This window comes from Ochotona princeps, chromosome 2 (genome assembly GCF_030435755.1).
Source record: "Ochotona princeps isolate mOchPri1 chromosome 2, mOchPri1.hap1, whole genome shotgun sequence".
Classification (NCBI taxonomy): domain Eukaryota; kingdom Metazoa; phylum Chordata; class Mammalia; order Lagomorpha; family Ochotonidae; genus Ochotona; species Ochotona princeps.
In genome coordinates, this window is record NC_080833.1 from 10800521 (window position 1) to 10819894 (window position 19374).

A 19374-nucleotide genomic window follows, 5' to 3' on the forward strand; every position below is an offset into this window, starting at 1 on the left:
GTGCACACTGCTGGTGGCAGGGTAGGGAGGGTAGTCTGGAACACGAGTACATTAGGAACCACCACAGGAGATGGGTCAGGGAGAGCTTCTGGGGTCTGGGTTTTGAAGGCTGAGTAGGAGTTTGTTGGCCAGTTATGGCAAAGAACTCTATCGGGAGGCGCACACAGGCTGAGCAAAGGCCCAGAGCTGGGGAACAGGCCAGCAGGGGTCTGGTGCTGGAGCGGAGCTACTGAGGCTGAAGGATGAGGTGCGGGTAGATCCAGGAAGTCCTCCCACAGGGCCCAGCTCCACCCTGGAAGTGTGAGGATGGGTGTAATAGGGCTGGGCAGGGCAGGTGTGAGGTGATCCAGTGAGTGCCCTGCAGCTGTTACAGTGGTAGGGGAGGTGGCAGTGGGTTGGCCAAGTGCCAGGGAGACTTCTCAGAGGACCCAGGTACAGGGAGTGGCCCTGGTCCTAGCCAGCCCAAGTAGCTCCCATATCCTCCTTTTTTTTATTTGCTGCTTGCCGGGATGCATGTGAAATGGATGCCTGGATCCTATCTTAGTCCTCATCCCTTGCTGTGCCAGCCTGGGTGGGAGCCATGCTTGGATGTGGCAGCAGGTGCCAGGCTGACCCCTTGCCTATCTAGGTCCCCCCCTCATCTGCCCTTCCTCCATTGTCCCCTCTGCCCAGGGATCCTCTTTCCTGTCCCCCAGTGTCCAGCAGGACTTATGTAGCCCCCTTGAGTTCCAGGTCCTCTGGGGGTGTTTGTCCAGGCAGCACCTGGGAGAGGTGTTCCCTTGATGTTGAGGAGAGGAAATGGCACTCGGGCTTATAGAGGGAGGGCAGGTGTAGCCAGAGGTGGTTTCTGATGGGCGTTGGGGCTGCTGTGCCAGGGGGAGGGTACTTTAAACCCTGGAGGGAGGGGGAATCCCTAGAGGAACTGATAAACACTCTGGTTACAGAGCCAGGACGTGGCATAATGAGTTAAACCACCAGGTTGAGTCCCAGTGCCTCTGCTTCTGATTCTCTTCTTTCCCTCCCTCATGTCTCCCCTGGCCGAGCAACACACCAAAGAGCAGCCTCCTCTACCAATCCATGCACGGTAGCTGAAAGAGAGCTCTCTGTTCAGGGGTCTCCCTGCCCGCTCTGGGTGGGCAGTGAGCTTTGGGAAAAGGTGACCTCCTCAAGAGGACATCTGCTGTAGCTCCACTCACTGGAGCCCTGCTTGGGTCCTGGTCATCACAGTGGCCAGTGCTTGCCTGAGTGCACTCGGTGCTGGCTCCGTGAGCGTGTTGTACCCACCATCACCCTGCCATGCCATCCCAAAGTTTCCTCCTCACAGGACACTATCAAGGCAGGTGGGCAGGGATTCCCTGTTGCTGCCAGCAAGCGGCAGAGCTGGGATTTGAACTCAGGTCAGCATGACCACAACTCCCTTTGTTTCAGCCATGGCCTTCCCTGGCACAGCCCCTCCTTGGCTCTCAGGTCTGTCTTTGTGCAGCCAGGCCTGGAGGCTTGGGGCTCCCCCAGGCTGTGGCTTGGGTCTGGTCCCCCTCATTTGGGGTGTCCCCTGGAAGCCGAGACAGAGCGGAGGAAGGTGTGTGTGGTGTGAGATGCCATTGCTGTCTTGGGAGCCTCCTGCCCGACACCTGCCCGAGCCTGGTGACAGCAGGAAGGTTTCAGTACAGCAGTCCTGCCCCCAAACCTTGTAACATCCCCAGGCCACAGAGCTGGAGGAGGGCGGGAGCAGCCGCAACATGGGAGCAGATGACAGCTCCTCTGACTCCTGGTCTGGTTGGCTACCTGCTTGCTGCAGCCTGAGGGGTGTCCAGGCAGATGCCCACCTGCCCACTGAACAGAGCCAAGGCCCAGAGAGGCCAGGTGGTCCCACCACCTTCAGCACTGCCATAGGTCCTCACAGCGTGGAGTCCTGGAACAGCCCTCTCCTTCTCCCCAACCCTGGGTTTGGTGGTAACAGTGGCAACGGTGTCAGGACACAAGGAAGTTCAGCTTACCTACCAGTGGGGACATGGGCGTTAATAGCTGTGCTGTGCTGGCTGAGTGAGATGACCGCTAATGACAGTTGTAGATCAGAGTACCCCAGGGGCCCTCCCTCCTGAGAATCTTGCAGGAATTCACTCTTGAATTTTCTTAATCCCCCTGTGAGATGTACCCATTTTCCAGATGAGTAAGCTGAGGTCCAGAGATGAAATCAGGCAACTCAACCAAGGCCTCCCGGCTCTTGTGTGGGTTGTAGATGGATCCAGGCAGCCCTGGCTTCCTTGCTGTGTTATGCCTGTGAGGGTCTGTTGAGGTGGCCAGCTTCCCTGCCTTGCTCATAGCCCTCTGAATAGAGGCCTCATGTGTCAAATGATGGCCCCAGGCCGGTGGACGAGAATTCTCTAACCTGGGATGCGAGCATCTTAGCCACCAGACTGGATCCTCTCGCTGTTTATACTTGGGGGGCCCTGGAGCTTGGTGGCTGCTTGGGGCGCACACTCCCTGGAGCCACAAGGCTTCCCTTGCAGCCCTGACACTTCCTAGGGTGTGAACGTGCCCGCAAGTTGCTTACCCACTCCGCATTGGGTGTTTCTCGAGTGCAATTTGGAATCATGTACTCTCATTTGTTACAAGCCTGGAATAAGGTCTGGAACGTCCCAGGCGCCCCACGTGGTCTGCTCGGCCCGGGAGCCCAGGAGTGATCACATGGGAGACCTCAGACGTTCCAACCACTGGGAAACGGCGCAGAGCCCCTGCTCAGAGCACTGGGAGCCTGGGGGATTTGTCTTACTGCTTGGCTGAGGACATCAGGCATGGTAAAGTCCAGGGCCCTCTGAGGGCTTCTGGTCACATGTGCCCTGCTGGATAGTGCCAGGCCTGGGGCCCAGGAGGAAGCCACTACAGCCATGGGTGGTGGGATTATGCCCTGAGCCCCGGCTGCCTGCCTGCCTCTTCCAGCCCTTTCCTTCGTTATAGTCATGTGCCAAGGCCAGGGTGGCCTGTTGCCAGCTGGCCAGTCCCCTCGGGCAGGACAGGGAGAGCCAAAAGGAGAATGGCCTTCAGAGGAGCCAGGGAATGGAGCGGGGAGAGTGGCCGGCTGGCCAGACCCGAGAGGGAGGCTGCGGCAACTGGGCAGCCAGAGGAGGGAGTGTCCAGCCCCATCCGTGACAGTTGGGGTGGGATCCCGGCTCCAGGCCTGCAGATTCACTGGGGAGCCCAGGTGGGAAAGGCGAGACGGTAGCTCTGGGCAGAAGGTAGATCCGTGACAGCAGGGGTTTCTGGGAAGACAGGGTTCGGGCCTGCACCTGCTGGCCTCCCTCTGGGTTAATGATTACTCTGGGTGAAGGCTGGGCCATTTCTGGGGCTGCCCCGGCCCCTGGAGCTGGAGCTGGCAGGAAGGTGCTTGGGCTGGAGCATACAGGTTGTGAGCCTGGGGGTCCCCCTCTGCACCCCACTCCCTCCTTGAGACTGCAGCTTCAAGCCCCCAGCTAATGGCTCTCTGGCCTTCATTTTGCAGGCCAGCGGCCGGGACGGTGCTGGGCTGAGCTGGACTGCGTCTGATGGCTTCCTTCACCCCTCCTCCACAGCCTGCTGTAGGTATGTACTGGGCGCCCGGCCCTCCTCACCAGGGGCATCATGGGTGCTGGGGGGTTGGCACAGGTGGCAGAGTTGGCTGCCCTGGGTGTGGGTCCATCTGTGCTGGGGACTAGGCCTGTGCCTACCCCTTGACCTTAGGTTCAGAGTCCACAAAATGGAAATGACTTCCCCCTGACCAGCTGGCTGGGGTAGGCTCTTCCATGGGGCGGAGTTAATTCTTGACCTGCCTCTGGTCCCCTGCAGAACACTGGGGCAAGCCGAGCTCATCTGGTGGTGGTGGGGTTGTCAGAGTCAGGCCCAAAACTAAGGACAAAGCACACACTTCTCCCATTGCCTGGCAGTTTATGTGAAATTCAATGCAGGGTCCTGTATTTTGTTTGGCAGCCCCAGTGGTGGTGCCCAGGACACTGCGGGTGAAACCCAGGCCCCGCCCCACAGGGACTGGGCTGGGCCTGAGGCCCGTTCACCTGCCAGGCCCTTGCTTCCTGTTCTGCTGTTGTGGGAAAGGCAGGAGGGTGGCATCGTCACGAGTCAGGGCTTTTGTCTCTGGCCCCATCTGAGCCTACGCCACGATCCTGCTGCTTACTCCACTAGCGTGGTTCGATGACTCGGTTTCGTGATTGATAAGCGTGGGGGTGGTGATGCCTCCCTGGGCCGTGCTGGTGCAAGGCCTGGGTGTGTGGCCATTGATCACTCAGGGATGGGAGCTGTCAGCTCTGCAGCGTGGGACAGACTGTACGCTGTGCCTCAGCCCCTGGGCAGGGCCCTGGACAACTCCTGGGTAGGGCTGGATGACAGACCCTCCTCCCTGAATCTGAGCTTTCTCAAAGCAGGGTGGGGCTCAGTGTAGCAGTCACACCTGCTTTGAGTGTGGGGCCGGGGGGCAGTGGCAGAAGAAGGGGAGAGGGATGGGGGCACACCCGACTGGGTCCCCACCTCTAGGGCCTTCTTGGATTGGCTCGCCTGAGGACTGGGCATGTTCCTAAGGAACGTGACCAGCTCCTGTTAAGCCACTTGGCCCAGTGTTGGGAAAGGCTCAGTTCAACTCCCAATTATCCCACATTGGGTGGCCTGATTTGTCCTTGGATGAGGGACTGTGCTTCATGACTTGGAGAGAGGGGACAAGTGTATCTCCTGGGGCCTCTGCTGCCAGGGCCACCCTGTCCTTTTCCTACTCACCAAGAGAGACACCAACGGATGTCTGGAACCTGTCTTTCAGCCCTAAGTAATGTTGTTGACCACTGTCACCTGCTTGCACCCAGACCTGGCTCTTTGTCTTGTTCTGATGCTTTGAGAAGTCCCTGTTACCTTACAAATAAAAATTGCAACTCCCAAAAGAGAACCACTCCCCTACCCTGAAGCACACCGAACACCTTGTCCACTATCCTTTGACCTTCATGCCTGCTGCACCCCCCCCCCCCCCCCGCTGCTCATTCCCCACCCTTGCAGCTGCCCAGCCTGGAACTTGCAGCCCCAGCGGCACCTGCCGCTCCTGCCGCACCTGCCGGGCCTTTTCTCATTCTCCCAGGCTGTTCTAAAGCAACTTCTTGTCAGAGCCCTTTGGAGTCCTGGTGAGCCAGGGGCTTCCCCTCCAAGCAGTGTGTCCCTCGTGCAGCAGTGAGGGGCCCAGGGGCTGTGGCGAGCTGTGCCCTGGGCGTGTGGGGAGCTGTGCCCTGGGCGTGTGGGTGATTGTTGATGTGGTTGCCGACACTGTTAGTGCTCTGAAAGGTGGGAGGTACAGGTATGAAGGTGACTCTAGTTCCTGCACACAGCCCAGGGTGGCCAGTGAGCAGGACTGCCCGTGTCACCTGGGGCAGGGACTGGGCTGTGACAAGGCTGTAGTAATCACAGCAATTAGCATTATGTTATTATGATGATAATAAGACTAGCGATGGAATCCTGATAATGATGCTGTAACAGGGACAGTGACCGTGCATAGCCTCGTCACCTTAGGAACACCCAGCACTGAGTGTGCACATGCCTGAGCCAGTGCGTGCTGCCTGTGGTTCCCTCCCAACACCTTCCCAGCAGCCCTGGAAGTCAGGGAACCCCAGCTTAGAGGGGCCCAATCCCTTGTCACTTGCACAGTGAGCGCATGGGAGAGCCGGGTCTGAGTTGAGCCCAGGTGGCTGACCCCATGTGTTAAAGGGGAACTCACCCTCTGCCTAGCAGATTCAACTAGGCAAGGCCCAAAGGCACTTACAGACCCTGTAAGTCAGGCTAGGCTTGTATCTCCTACCCTGAAAACGCCAGACTGGGACTTTGGCAATCATTCATTCCAGTACTTTCCAGACTTTTAAAAACACAACCAATTGATATGACTTTGTCAGCATGGGGCAGAATGTCCTAGGGCTCGAGCCCCTATCTTGCCTGTGTGGCCGCAGGTGCACCATGTCACCTCATTGTCACTGTGCTGCTCTGGGGGCCTCCTGGCCCTTGTGTGGGGTGACGGGTTTTGCTGGTCAGCGAGATGGTCGGAGTCAGATGTGGTTCTGTCCGTTTGCTGGCCCCTCCCTCCATTCTTTCCATCCCTCTGTCCACCCATTCCTGTCCATTGTCTAGAGTGTCTGAAGCACCTGCTGTGGCCAGAGCTGGGGCTGCAGGTGTGGACTTTGGGCCTCTGGAGTGTGAAGGTGGGTGAGGGTGGAGGAGAGCAGATGTCATTGTCTGTCATTGTCACAGCGCGGGTGAGACTGGAAGGAACCAGTGTCGTTGTTACAGCTGGTCTCTGGGCGTTGTGCTGAGGTGACACCCGACCCGTGCTTCTTGGCTAGAGGTGATCTTGCCATCCAGGAGGACACATGGCACTGACTGGAGACCTTTGTGGTGGTCACAGCTGCAGGAGCTCCTGGCCTGCAGTGGGGGGCAGCCTGGGACTGCTGCTCAGCATCCCAAATGCACAGGGCAGCTCCTCTGGCCAGGGTCCCGAGGGGCGGAGTGCGCATGTGAGAAATTGTCTAGAGGAGGAAACCAAGGTGCAGCTGGGAGAGGTGACTTGCTCCCAGCCAGCAGCTAGTGAAGGGGCCCTGCTGGGCCACACGAGCCCAGGGCATAGGCTCTGAGAAAGGAACATGTAAGGCAGCCTGCCCTGTGCTTTGGGGTGGGTGTGCAGGAAGTTGGGGCCAGGCCAGGAGCTGAGTGTGTGTTGGGGACAGATCTGTGGCTCTTAGGGAGCCCGGGATTGGGGGTAGTGGGGAGTACACCAGCACAGCTCGGGTGATGACGAGGGCAGAGGACAGAGATGGGGAGATATGATCTACTGTACAAAGTGGTCAGGGAGGCCCCCTGGGCTGGAAGGAGCGGGAGGGGGGCAGGAGGACATGGACCCCCAAGAAGGGGCCATCTTTAGAAAGCCCTCTTATGGCCAGCGTGTGGCACCACAGGTTAAGCTGCCGCCTTCATTGCCCACATCCCATATCTGAGTGCCACATCCCATATCTGAGTGCCACTTCATTCTAGACTGCTTCCCATTCAGCTCCCTGTAACTGCGCCTAGGAAAGCAGCAGGTGGTGGCTCCTGGGCTGGGGGCCTGTCACCCACGTGGGAGACCTCGATGGGGTGCTTGGTTGTTGTGGGTGTTTGGAAAATCCATCTCCACCTTGCTGTCTCTCTCTGTCTTTCTCCACCCCCATGCTCTGCGTTTCAAATAAAAAAATAAAGGTACCTTTGAAAAGCAGAGGAAAGACTTGGGTTCTCCCCATATGAGCTTATGTCCTCTGCCCCTTTGGCTGCCAACTGCTTAAAGCCCTACTCAACCCTGAGCCTACTTGAAAAGAAAAAGAAAAAAAAGATTGGGCCTGGCATGATGGCTCAGCCTTCAAGCACTGGGATCTCACACTGGTGTCTGTTCATGTCCCGGATGCTCCACTTCCCATCCAGCTCCCTGCCTGTGGGCTAGGAAAGCAGTTGGGGATGACCCTACACTTGGGACCCTGTACCCGGGTGGGAGACCCGGTAGAAGCGCCTGTCTCCTGGCTTCAGATCGGCTCAGCTCTGGCCATTGTGGCCATTTGGGGAGTGAACCAGTGGACAGAAGATCTTGGTCTCTCCTCTCTGTTTATCTGTCTTTCCAATAGAAATAATTAAATTAAAACTGTTATTTATGTATTTATTTGAAAAGCAGAGTGACAGAGGAGAGAGAGAGAATTTTCTTTCTTTTTTTTAAGATTTATTTTTATTGCAAAGTCAGATTTATATAGAGAGGAGGAGAGACAGAGAGAAATGTCTTCTGTCCAATGATTCACTCCCCAAGTGACTGCAACGGCCAGTGCTACACCTATCTGAAGCCAGGAGCCAGGAACTTCTTCTGGGTCTCCCACACGGGTGCAGGGTCCCAAGGCTTTGTGCCGTCCTCTTCTGCTTTCCCAGGCCACAAGCAGAGAGCTAGATGGGAAGCGGGGCTGCTGGGATTAGACCAGCGCCCACATGAAATCTTGGTGCGTTCAAGGCCTGAGAATTCTCTTTCTGCTGGTTCTGTCTCCAAATGGCCACAACAGCCAGGTCTGGGCCAGGCCAAATCTTCCTCTAGGTCTCCCACGTGGATGCAGGGAGGGGCCCAAGTACTTGGGCCTTCTTCCACTGCCTTCCCAGGCCCATCAGCAGGGAGCTGGGAAGATGAGACCTACCCTCCAATATAGGATCCCTGTCACCTGGCTGGCTCCTCTGCTGGGCTTAACCCCTTTGCCACAGGTCAGCCACGCCCCTCTCCCCCAGGATACCTCAAGGATGCTGCAGGGCCACCTGGCCTTTGCCCACACTGGTTTGAGTGAGTATCTGGGGACTCAGTGCCCCCCACCCTGTGCCCACCCTCGGCATACCCACCTGCAGAGACCGTGGCTGACTCCTCCTCTCTTGCAGGAGAACCGCCACTTCCTGGAGCCCCTGGCCCCTCCTCTGAGGCGGAGGACGACCCAGGAGAGGCCTTTGAGTTCGATGACAGTGATGAGGAAGAGGGCCCTGGCACAGGCCCAGGCGTCGCCAGCCTTGCTGCCCAGGAAGATGTGGACCAGCCGCTGATTCACTTTGATTCCGCCCCCGTCACTGGTAAGGGACCCTTTGCCTCTCTAACCGCCCTGGGACTGGCGGAGAGGTGGAAGCTTGGGCTCCCAGGGATGCCTGGTGGCTTCCCACTGTCCCCAGGAAGCCAGAAATGAAGCTGGTTGGGAAGTGGCAGTTGGGAAGCAGTGGCGGCATTCCAGACTTCCCTTGGGAAGTGGGGATTCCTAGCATTCCTGGGACATCTGGGGCCCTCTGGCTGCCTGCTTCCTGGGCTGTGCTAGGGAAGGCAGTGGCTGCCCTGAGCTGCTGCTGCTGACACCTTTCCTGGGAGCAGCGGTGGCAGCCGAGGCTCCAGAGCGAATCCCCAAGGGCCTCCCTCGAGTCTGCTGCTGGGGAGCCTGGGCCCTGGAAAGCTGCTGGCTGCTGGGCTCTTAGCTGCTCCCAGGAAAGCCTGGGGACGCGATCAGCTGGAACTTCCTGCAGGCTCTGGGCCAGCAGCTTCCCCGGGGAGCAAAGCAGGTGGGGCCCTGATTCTGGTTGGGACCAGGACCGTGGGGGTGGGGGCAGGCTGCACTGGTAGGACAGGTTGCTGGAGCTTCATCACAGAACCCTGGCTGGGGGCAGGGAGGCGGGGACGCCGCAGGTACCCAGCTGGCTAGGGGCTCTCCCAGGAGGGGACACCCCAGGCCAGCCTCCTGCCTCACAGGGCCTTCCTCTGTGCTTCTCCCACAGAGCCAGTCCTAGCTGCTGTACCGTCCCAGACACAGTAAGTAAACTGCATTCCTGCTCTGAGGCTATGAGTGCCCCACAAGGCAGTGGGTGTTGGGACCTGGTGGAAGTAACCCGAAGACGGGTCTGGAGCTAAGGAGGAAGGCATTCCAAGAGGACCTGTTGGCCAGGGGGAACAGGCCAGTCCTGAACCCCTGCCTCCTCAGCCTGCCCCCCGCCCCCCTCCTGTGACCCTGGTATTCCTGCCTTGCTTTGCCTAAGCCCTGCCCCTAGCTACCTGCCTGTCCCTGTGGCCTTGGACATGACTCAGCAGGTGCAGGTACCACCACGGCTGGGCTGCCCTGAGCTGAATCCTGTCTGGGGTTGCCACGGTCTCTGCCGAGGCCCCTGCCACTCCTGTGACTGATGTTGTCAGGCCCTCAGGGAGCCTGGCAGGGACAGGGCAGCTGATGGGTAAGGGGCTGGGTGCTGGGGCAGCTGTGCATGTCTTCACCCGGCCTTCACACTCAGTCTGGGTCTCTTATGCGTCAGCCTGCATCCGTGCTCTGGTTTTCCCATCTGGAAAATGGGTCACTGGAAGGATATGTAGCTTCTTGCTAAACAACTCACCAAGGCAACTATTATTTATGTATTTATTATAACAAAACCATTAATGTTTAAATGTTCATTACAGAGGTGAGGGGATGGGGATTACAGACCCACGTGGGCCTCTTGGTAGGGATGGAGAGCGTCAGGAGGGGAGGAGGGGTGAGAGCGATGTGTCTGTGGTGGGGGTGGAGGACTGGAGTGGGGAGAATGTCCTGGGGGTGTTGCTTGAGTGGTCACTGTGTAGGAGGTGACGTATTCTGTCTGTCCTCCCAGGGGCTCAGCCTTGTCTCTCTGTGTAAGTTCTGAGGCCTCTTGGGTGTCCATGTCCACCTCACAGTGTCCGCAGGCCCGCGTGCTTTCCCTAGAACTTGGTCTGAGTGTTGTGCCCCTCGCTTTCCTTCCTACCCAATGAAGAGGCACTGGAGGCCTTGTGCCGGGTTAGAGGAGCCAGCTGTCTTTCACGTACATCTGGGAATGCTGTTCATCCTTTCTCTGGAGTCAGCAACGCGGTAGCCTAATCCCACCACAGGTGCAAAGAGATTTTTCATCCATTGGCTCACTCCCCAACTGCCTAAACAGTCAGGGCTGAGCCGGATTTACCGTGCAGGGAACTTGAACTTCCTGCTACTTCCCTGGGTGTCTGTTAGCAGGAAGTCCTGTTGGAAGCTGGGGAACCTGGACTTGAACCAGCATTCCCACTTCAAGGCAATTACTTTTGATCACACTTCCTCCGTGTCCTTCACCAAGGGAAGGGCCTGGGTGCTCACAGCCTCCTTGTCTAAGCGGTAGGTTTAGTTCCCAAGTTGATGGCCAGGTTCCTGGTGGGGGCAGGGGTGGACAGGGGTGTCTGAGCCTCCCGGGGTCTTCCTGGGCTAAGCTGAGCAACAGTCACCTGACAGGAAGCCTCAGAGATGCAAATTGCAGGCCCTGCAGCCACCAGGTAATTACTAATTAAGGTCAGAATTAGGGGCCAGCCTCCCCTTGGGAGCTGGGTGCCTCCGCAGCTGGAGGTCAGGTAGTCCCTGGGGCTCCAGGACAGTGATGGCTGGGAGGGTCAAGCAGTTCCTTCCTTGAAGAGACGCGTTTATATATTTGTTTTTAACTGATCTATTTTAAAGGCACAGGGCCAGGGCGGGAGGGAGGGAGGGAGGGAGAGAGAGAGAGAGAGAGAAAGCTGGGGGTGGGGGCCATGAGCAGGTGTACCCTTGGAGGTTTCAGGTCCCCTGAGCTTGGAGTGGGAACACTGCAGTGGGGCTCCTCCCTGCTGGCTCTGTCTCCACGCCCTGTGGCCCAGCTACCAGCTCTGACTTGGGGACCTGGCTGCTGAGTCCTCCAGAGTGAGTCTGCAGCCAGATTACAAGTCAGGCTGGCGCCACGCTGAGCCCCAGTGACCCGCCGGCCCACTGACGCTGGTGTGTGTTGCGGTGTCTTTTCATCATGTAGATGGGCCGGTTAGTATAGTGCAGGCTGGGCTGGGCTTTCCAGGCAGCGCTCTGCCTGCTTCTCGGCTTTAACCGCCACCACCTGTTCTCAGCTCAGCCTGAAACCACCCAGGTTCCTGTGAACACCATCTCCCAGCATGGCTTTCGCCCCAGGATGCTAATCCCCTGGAGCCTCTCTGAGCCTCGGGGTCCCCACCTGGGAGGTGGGAGGCATAGATGAGGCTGGTTGGCTGAGGGAGAGAGCACCTGGGCATGTCTACCACTCCTCCTGGTCTGCTGCTTCCAGCTGCTCAGTGGACTGGGGCGGCCAGCGTGTCTGTGCCCAGTGTCTTGGGTGCTCAGTTGGACTTGGCTTGCTGGGGGCCAGCCATCACTTTCCCTGTCATACTGGACGCTGTTTCTGGGAGACTTGTCCCCTATTGAGCGCTGACCTGAGAGAGGCCTAGAAGGCTGGGAATGTGGCAGTGGGGGGTACTTGTCCCAAGTCGGTCAGTGAGTTGCCGGCCGCCTACTGACTTCCTGTCCAGTGCTGTCCGCGCTACGCCCAGCTTCCTTTCTGGCTCTCTGTGCATCAAAGTTCTGGGAGCTTCCCTGGATGGTGGGTTTGTGCTTCGGGGTCTCTGGGTGAAGAGTCATCCAGATTACTTTCCTCCTGCTTGTTATCCAAAGGGGGAAAATAATGAAAAATTTTTTTAAATTTCCAGAACAGTGGTTACTCAGCACATACTGCTTGGTGAACACAAGGCTCAAAATGGTGGCAATTCTACCTCCTGCGTTTCCCCCTCAGCCTCTGGAGATCCCAAGAGGCCTGGGCACTGTCCACCTGCTGTCCTGTAGCACAGGGTAACTGCTCAGGTTGGCAGAGCTGAAGATGACCTCCTTCCCTCCCTCCCTTCTGGTCACTCAATCCCCCGAGACCCCCTCCCCATACACACACACACACACACACACACACAGCTGCAGAGGAAAGGAGGCAGGGCTGGGCTCTGATCCTTGCTTCACAGCTGCATGCGGAAGCAAGTCCTGCGTGAGTGAGGCTCTTTCAGGGCCTGGGAGCTCAGGGCTCCGTGGAACTGCTATCACGGCTTGTCGCTTTCAGCCCTCAACCTTTGCTTTCTTAATCCACACAACAGGCAACGTGTTTTGCCAGGCATTGTGAAGAACAGGTGCATGGACACAGACCCTGAGCTGTGTGTGGCTGGTGTGTGGCTGACACCTGCAAGCTGCTCTCGGATATCTACCACGGCTGTTCTGGAGCTGGGGGCACACCCTCCTGACCGTGGGACAGGGCCAACCTGTCTGCCTACCTCTGAGTCGGCATCCCAACTTCCCCAGGTATTCTGAGGATGACTGAGCAGGTGGCCACAGCTAAGGAAGGAGCTCAGGCTGGGAGGCAGGCGTATGTACCTCGTTGTTTCCTGCTGTGCTTGGCTGGGTGGCGTAGGGGAGGCAGCCAGGCTGCTCTGGGGGTAAACAGGGCTGCCCGTGTCACTGGGTGAGTACCAGCGTAGTTCTGTGTGTTGCACTACCCTGTTTGGCAATCCCAGGAGCTTGACTAACTGGTGACACATTCTTCCCCAATGGGTCAAACCTGGAGGCAGATGATCATGACAGCATCCAACAGGAACAGTAACAATGTCAGTTGTGCTCACTGTTTCCTGGACCTATAGCTAAATGTCCAGGCCCCTTTACTCCAGCCGTAGCTGGGAAGTAGACCCTGTTGTTGCCCTTTATAAAGATGGGGCAGTGGAGGCTCAGGAAAGTAAGGGGTGCCCGATGATACATGGAGATGCTACAGGACATTCAGAGCATGGATCAGAATCAAGGCCCTCGAACCTGGAGGCCAGGAGTTGGCCTTGGCGCTCCCTGACTCCTTTGGTTCATGGAGGGAGGTGTATAGCTGGCTCCATGGGCGCCGTCCTTGTGTTCCTGTGCTTATTGGGGTTAGAACTGTGCCTGCTAAGGGAGCATCTCCATGTTCTTGGAAGAGTGGTCTCCAAGCAGGTGGAGGAATGTCCCAGAACTCCCAGCTGGGATGCCTGGGCACTGCCAAGTGTACAACTCAATGAAACTCCTTGAAGATGGGTAAAGGGCAGCGCCCCTAACCACCCCTCCCAGTGGAGGTCTGGCAGTGTGAACCAGGGTGGACCTGTCGGTCACTGCAGTGCTTGAACCTTTAGGAGTCCTGGCGATGTCACAGATGGGTGACTAAGGTGTCCCAGGGCCTCAGGATCAGGTGTGGCTCCTCCCAATGCTGCCCTGGAAGCCTGTGGGCTTTGCCTTCAGTCTGGACATCACAGCCTCGGCACTCGGGATGATCTGAGCTCTGGCCGGGAGACCCAAGGTTAGAAGCGCAGTACCCTGTGGGGCCCTGCCCCCTGAGCAGTGCCAGTCCCTGGCTTCCTGGCTTGTTTGTGGGTTCCGGCCCACAGCTCTCCCATCTGAGTGCAGCAGCAGCCCCACAGATTTGGCAGCCTCTGTGGTCGTCGTGGCTTTTCCTTGTCTGGTTTTGCCTCTGTGGTCTCCCTAGATCCAGGGGTATCAGTATTGGCCAGTGGGGCAGGCTTGTGGCTTTTGACCCCAGCTTTGGGGACTCTGATGGCCTCCCTGTGGGTTCCTGATGTCCCCTTCTGGAGATTACCAAGATGGTGCTGCCTGTGCTCTGGCTGGGGGTGCTCACCTGGGCCTGGAGCTGGAGAATGGTAAAGGAGGGGGCGGTTGGATTCCTGGCAGACCTCCCTGTCTCCTGGGACAGGGCAGACAAGAGCTGCATGGGTCAGGCCGAGAGGAGGCCGGGCTGAGTGAAGTGGGGTTTAAAGCGGGCACTGGACAGCCTACCTGCAGTGTGGCCGTGGTTTGGTGGTGTCTAGGTGTGCCCCACAGGGAGGCTGCTGCTGTGGTTGTGCGGGGTGTAGGTTAACAGGCTTGCAGTACCCCCAGCTCTTGGAGAAAATTCTCCAGGTTTCCAGATGGCTGCAGGTCTCATCTGAATTTGCTTGGGAGCCTGGACTTCTCATACCTGCTGGTTCACAAACCTGGAACCTTTGAGTTTCCTGTGTCCCATCCTGCAGGGTCCGTGTCCACGTGGGGGCCAAGGCCTAGCAAAAGTTGGCCCTCTGTTGGTGCATCCAGCCCCTCATGCAGGGTTTGTGGGGGCCAAACCCCTCTTTCTGTTAAAGTCCTCTCCAGGGCTGACCTGGTGCAGTGAGCCCTGCTGCTGCCTGCCGCGCCAGCATCCCATGTTGGAGCGTCAGTTAGTCACCTGGCCACTTCACTTACGAACCACCTCCCTGCTAATGCACTGGGAAGGCAGTGGAAGACGGTCCAAGTCCTTGTACCCACGTGGGAGATCCAGCTGGAGTTCCAGGCTCCTGTCTTCCACCAGAGCAATCTCTAATGTTGAGACCATTAGAGAGTGAACCAATAGATGGAAGCTCTCTCTCTCTTTCAGGTGAATAAATGAATCTTTAAACAAACAGACCTCCAGCCCCTTGCTGGCCCCTAGTTAGAAAAATCCATCTCTCCCCTGTTAGAGCGTTCTCAGGGTCTGTATCACAGCCGTGGCCTTGGGACCTCAGGTCCTTGGAGGCCCTGGTCTAAAAGCCTTGCAAACCTCTTCCCCACGGGCTCCTGTGGGCACTGTGGTGCACCTGTCCTGGTACATCTAGGCCCTCTGGAAGGATCTGGGGTGCAGTCCCTGAGTCCCCATGGCAACAGGATTCAACCTTGTTCATCTCTGCCCCTGGGGCCCTGCCTAGAGGAGACATCGTGCTGGGAGCTGCCTCCTGGCACAGGTGTGAGACGTGGCCTGGTCGGGGAACTGCTGCCACCTGTAGTTGTCGTCCCCATAGCTCATGAACCTGCCCAGGGCAGCCTGTGGGGCACGAAGGCACCCCAACACCGCTCAACCTGGCTGAAGACGTTCTTCCCTCTCCCTTCCTGCTGGCTGCTTGCCTTCGATGATGGAAGTCATGTGTGTTCAGTGTAAAATAGTTAGACAGTCCAGGAGATTTGCATTTCAGCCTCTTTGCTATACACAGATACAAGCATCCTTAGGTTATTGATGGAGTCCTGGCTTTAACCCACAGGCTGCTGTGTGGTGTACTAATTAATGCTATTTTTAGCTAATAGCATTCTCTCACAGGGGCCTGCATCCTACCTGAGCGTTCCCCAGGGCCCTCCGTCAGTTACTGCTGGGGATGCAGAGCCCCTCACAGTCTGAGCGCTGCCCAGGGCACCCAGGCTGCCAGGGAGAGGAGACGCACACGCCATGCACCAGCAGTTGTGAAAGGCTTCCTTGGTGGCCTTGGCACTGGCTGCCCAGTGGGGACAGTGTCTTGGGTGTCAGCCATTGGGGGACCCTGCTCTTGGAGGAGGAGCGGGGAAGGGAAGCTGAGCAGGTGAGGATTGACTTGGTGCCAGCCTCACTGTCACCTTTGGTCTGTTCCTGTCACCCTCAGGGGTGGTTATTGTGCCCCTTTTACAGATGTGGAAACCGAGGCACAGGGTATGCCAAGTGATTTACTTGTGTTTTCCATTCAGTCCTCACAGCAGGAAATAGAAGTGATAACTTACCAGATTCTGAATGAACGCAGTTCACTCAGGCTCTGGAAAGTGGCTTGTCCTAACACACAGCTAGGGGATTTCTGGGGGCCAGCTTATTCACCCCTCAAGCCTGCAGGCTTGGCTCTGTAGCCACACATTGGAGCTTCTGGGAGCTTTGGCAGCACCCTTGTGTGTGCCCTTCTCCAGACCCAGGGAGTGGAGTTGCTGGGTGAGTGATGTGCTGCTGGCTGCCAATCTTCAGACCAGGGCACCTGTATGGCCCTCCTGGCTTTGCCATGTCATGCCAGCCAGAATGCAGCCAGGGCCATCAGGAAACCTGGCAGCAGGCTCGCCTGGAGCTTGGTGCTCTCATGTTTCTTTTGGGACACTCAGGTTTGTGTGGTGGGGCACGGATGCCCCATTGAGTGTGCTTGCTACCCCCAGCCTCCAGAGGCCACCCTGTAGGTTTCATTTGAGGCTGCACAAGGCAGGTGCTGGTCCTTTCCACCCAGGAAGACGGGATCCTTTTTTTTTTTCACACTTGTCATGCCTTGTCTTAGCATGCACTATGTGTGGTATCCTCAGATCTTTCTGGATTTGGGGTCTTTCTGAACCGCCCCTCACACTGGAAGGGACCAGTGGCCACAGTGGCTTCTGTGGCCACAGGGGTTCCCTGAGACCCCGGGGCTCATCAGCAGCCATAAGAAGCAGGACGAGGCACTTTGAAGCTACCAGTCTTTAAAATGGGCTGCATGGCCATGGCCATCACTGAGTGCCAGCTGTGTGTGTGTGGGGGGGAGGGCGCAGGAGGAAGCGGGTCCCTGCTGTCCTTTCCCCTGGCTTCTCCTGGCTGAGAGAGGAGGTGGGGCCTGGGGGCATGGGGAGCTCTTGCGGGAGGGTGGGGGAGGGCACAGATACAGAGCAGGTGAACTTGACCCTGACTGGCCCCCAGCGAGCGAGCATGGGGGTGAGCTGGGGTGGGGAGGTTGGAGACATGGAGAAGGCCTCTTTACCTCTGTCTCTGCTCCACCTCACCTGGTAGGCCTGGGTGTAATCTTAGCTGGGTGTAAGCTGAGAGGCAGTGGCAGCCGGCAGCCCAGATAAGGTTGAGATAATTGGCCTCTTAGTGAATTTATGGCTCTTTCATTATCTGGAGCCTTGGAGGAGGACCCAGAAGGAGTGTTTGCTCACAGTGAGGGAGTTAGGCTTCCCAGCTGAGTGGGGAACGTGGCTTCTGCTGACAGTAGCTGGGAGCAGGTGGACATGGGGTCCTACCTAGAGCTGGGCATTGGCTCACGGCTCCTGCCCCAGCTTCACTCCTCTCCCCTCCAGCTCTCCTGGGCAGTGCCTGCTCCGGTTTGGGTGCAGCAGAGCTGGCATTGAGAACGAGGCTGTGCGGCCAGATGATATTTTCCTTCAAACTGCAGCTCTGCCTCTTGCTGGCCAGGTGGCTTGGGCAGAAGTGGTGGGTGAAGTGCCTTCTGTGTGCCGCATGCACCCTGCTCGCCGCCCTGCGGACTGGGAGGTCAGGACAGGAAGCCAGGCTGGCTGCTCGCCCTGCCTTGGGGGTCCAGATTCCGGGGGCTTAAATGGCAGCCTCCCTGAGCTTAAGGATGCTCATGAAGGGTTTTCAAACCCCTCTGAAAGCTGCTTCACTTTGCCCAGCCCAGCCCCTCCTTCCTGTCACCTCGGAGTTTACACGGGCCTGCCGGGCACTCTCTGGCTCACGTGAGCCAACGCCTGGGAGCTGGCTGTGGGACAGGGTTGCCAGGGCTGCCGTGCGATGTGGGCATCTCAGTGATGCAGGTGGATCGCTCATAGGGCCGGAGGTGGCGACATCTAGGGTAGAGATGCCACCAGCAGTGTCTGGCGAGGACCCTGTCTGCTGTGTCTTGGGAGGGATAAGTGAGCTCTCTGGGGGTGTCTTTTACGAGAGTCCCACGCTCATGGGTCCTGCCTCCTGACACCACCCTGGGAATTGGATCTTCTGGGAGACACAGACTTTCAGACCGCTGCAGACTGTGCACTAGCAGGGAAGCCAGAGCCTCCCGGCGGGGGGACATGGACACCTTTACCGCGAGGCTTAACTGCTCCTTTCTTTGTTGAACATAGAGGCCTGAGCAGGCAAGAGGCTAGGTGAGTGACCTCTTGAGACCATGAGGTAAATATTTGAATATTGTCTTATTAATTTGAGAGGCAAAGAGAAAATGAGAAATAACTTATCTTCTGGTTCACTCCCCAAATACTTACTACTGCTATGGACTGGGCTAGCCAAAGCTGAGAGCCAGGAACCCTCCACTCCACACGGGGTGGGGGGGAGCAGGGATCCGAGTATTTGCGCCATCACATGCTGCTTTTCAGGGTGCGCATGAGCAGGAAGCTGAGATGGGGAGTGATCTATGCCTGCCACTAGGGCCTGTGGGTTCAGCAAGGCGCCTCTGGGTGTGTGTGACTCCTGGCTGGAGCAGTGGCTTGTGGCAACTTCATGGTGTTTCCGCATTGAGGAGGCTTTGGCTCAAGGAAGCAGCTGCTGGAGAGAGGAACTGGGCGGTTCCCTCTCCCGCTGCTTGTCCTCTTAACCTTCACTGCCCACGACTGGAAAGCCTTCCCCTGGTGCTGAAATGGGCATGTTCTTGGCCCCAGGTGACTCTGCTGGCTTCCAGCCATCTAGTGTGAGCTGGGACTGAGACTGGCAGCGCCCAGGACAGGTGGCTATTGAGGATGAACTGACTTAAGGTGAAATCACACTAGAGATTGGTTTCTTTGTCACGCCAGCCATCATGTGTGACGGGTGGCCATCATGGCAGCAGCATCAGCAGCTCCTCGGCCCGTGACCTCTGCTTGCTTTCTCTTTGGCTTCTGTGGCCTGGAGGGTGTTGGGGAGCCCTGGGTGGGTGCCTCACAGCGGGGTGGTGGTCTTCTCCTGCTCAGGTGGGGACTGATGCGTTTTGGATGGGTTTTACATGGAAGCAATACAGGGATGTGGTGTCCTTGTGTTGTCACATCAGGGGCCCATGGTGTTGGGCGGCGTGGACCAGGTCTCTGTTGTTTCCCATTCATGTTCCAAGCTCTTGTGTGTGTGTATGTGTGTGTGTGTGTGTGTAGGGAGGTAAGATCTCTCTCTCTCTCACCTGGCATGGATCTTGGAATCTTGGCCATCCCATACATGTGGGAGGGAGAGAGGTGCAGCTCCCCTGTGGCTCTGCTGCAGAGGGTGCGCGGGGCTTGTCACCGTGGACGCACCTGATGGTTCTGCTTCCGTCAAGTATTCAGCCAGGCCTTGCCCACGATCAACTGAACCATAGGCCTCCCCGCTGGCATGGCTTCGCACCTGCCCTCACCTTGCCCTCACCCCTTGGCTCATGGCATCATCTCTCGGCCCACAGGGTTTCAGCTGTGTTGAGCAATGGGGAGGCGGTGGATGCAGCTCTCGCTGGGGCCCGGCGTTCCAGTTGGAAGCGGAAGAGCTCTCGTCGCAGTAAGTGCCCCCACC

At 57.7% G+C, this 19374-nt stretch overlaps 1 protein-coding gene across 2 annotated transcripts in view; it reads left to right on the forward strand.

The window, feature by feature from the left end:
- The window catches only part of ARHGEF10L (Rho guanine nucleotide exchange factor 10 like), a 121334-nt gene that overhangs the window by 31868 nt on the left and 70092 nt on the right, over positions 1–19374 (forward strand). For both annotated transcript variants that reach the window (XM_058675883.1, XM_058675890.1), the window contains exons 2-5: positions 3500–3579; positions 8437–8622; positions 9310–9343; positions 19268–19359. In XM_058675883.1, the coding sequence (XP_058531866.1) occupies positions 3543–3579; positions 8437–8622; positions 9310–9343; positions 19268–19359 (349 nt within the window). In that variant the 5' untranslated portion in view covers positions 3500–3542. The remainder of the gene's footprint in view (positions 1–3499; positions 3580–8436; positions 8623–9309; positions 9344–19267; positions 19360–19374) is intronic.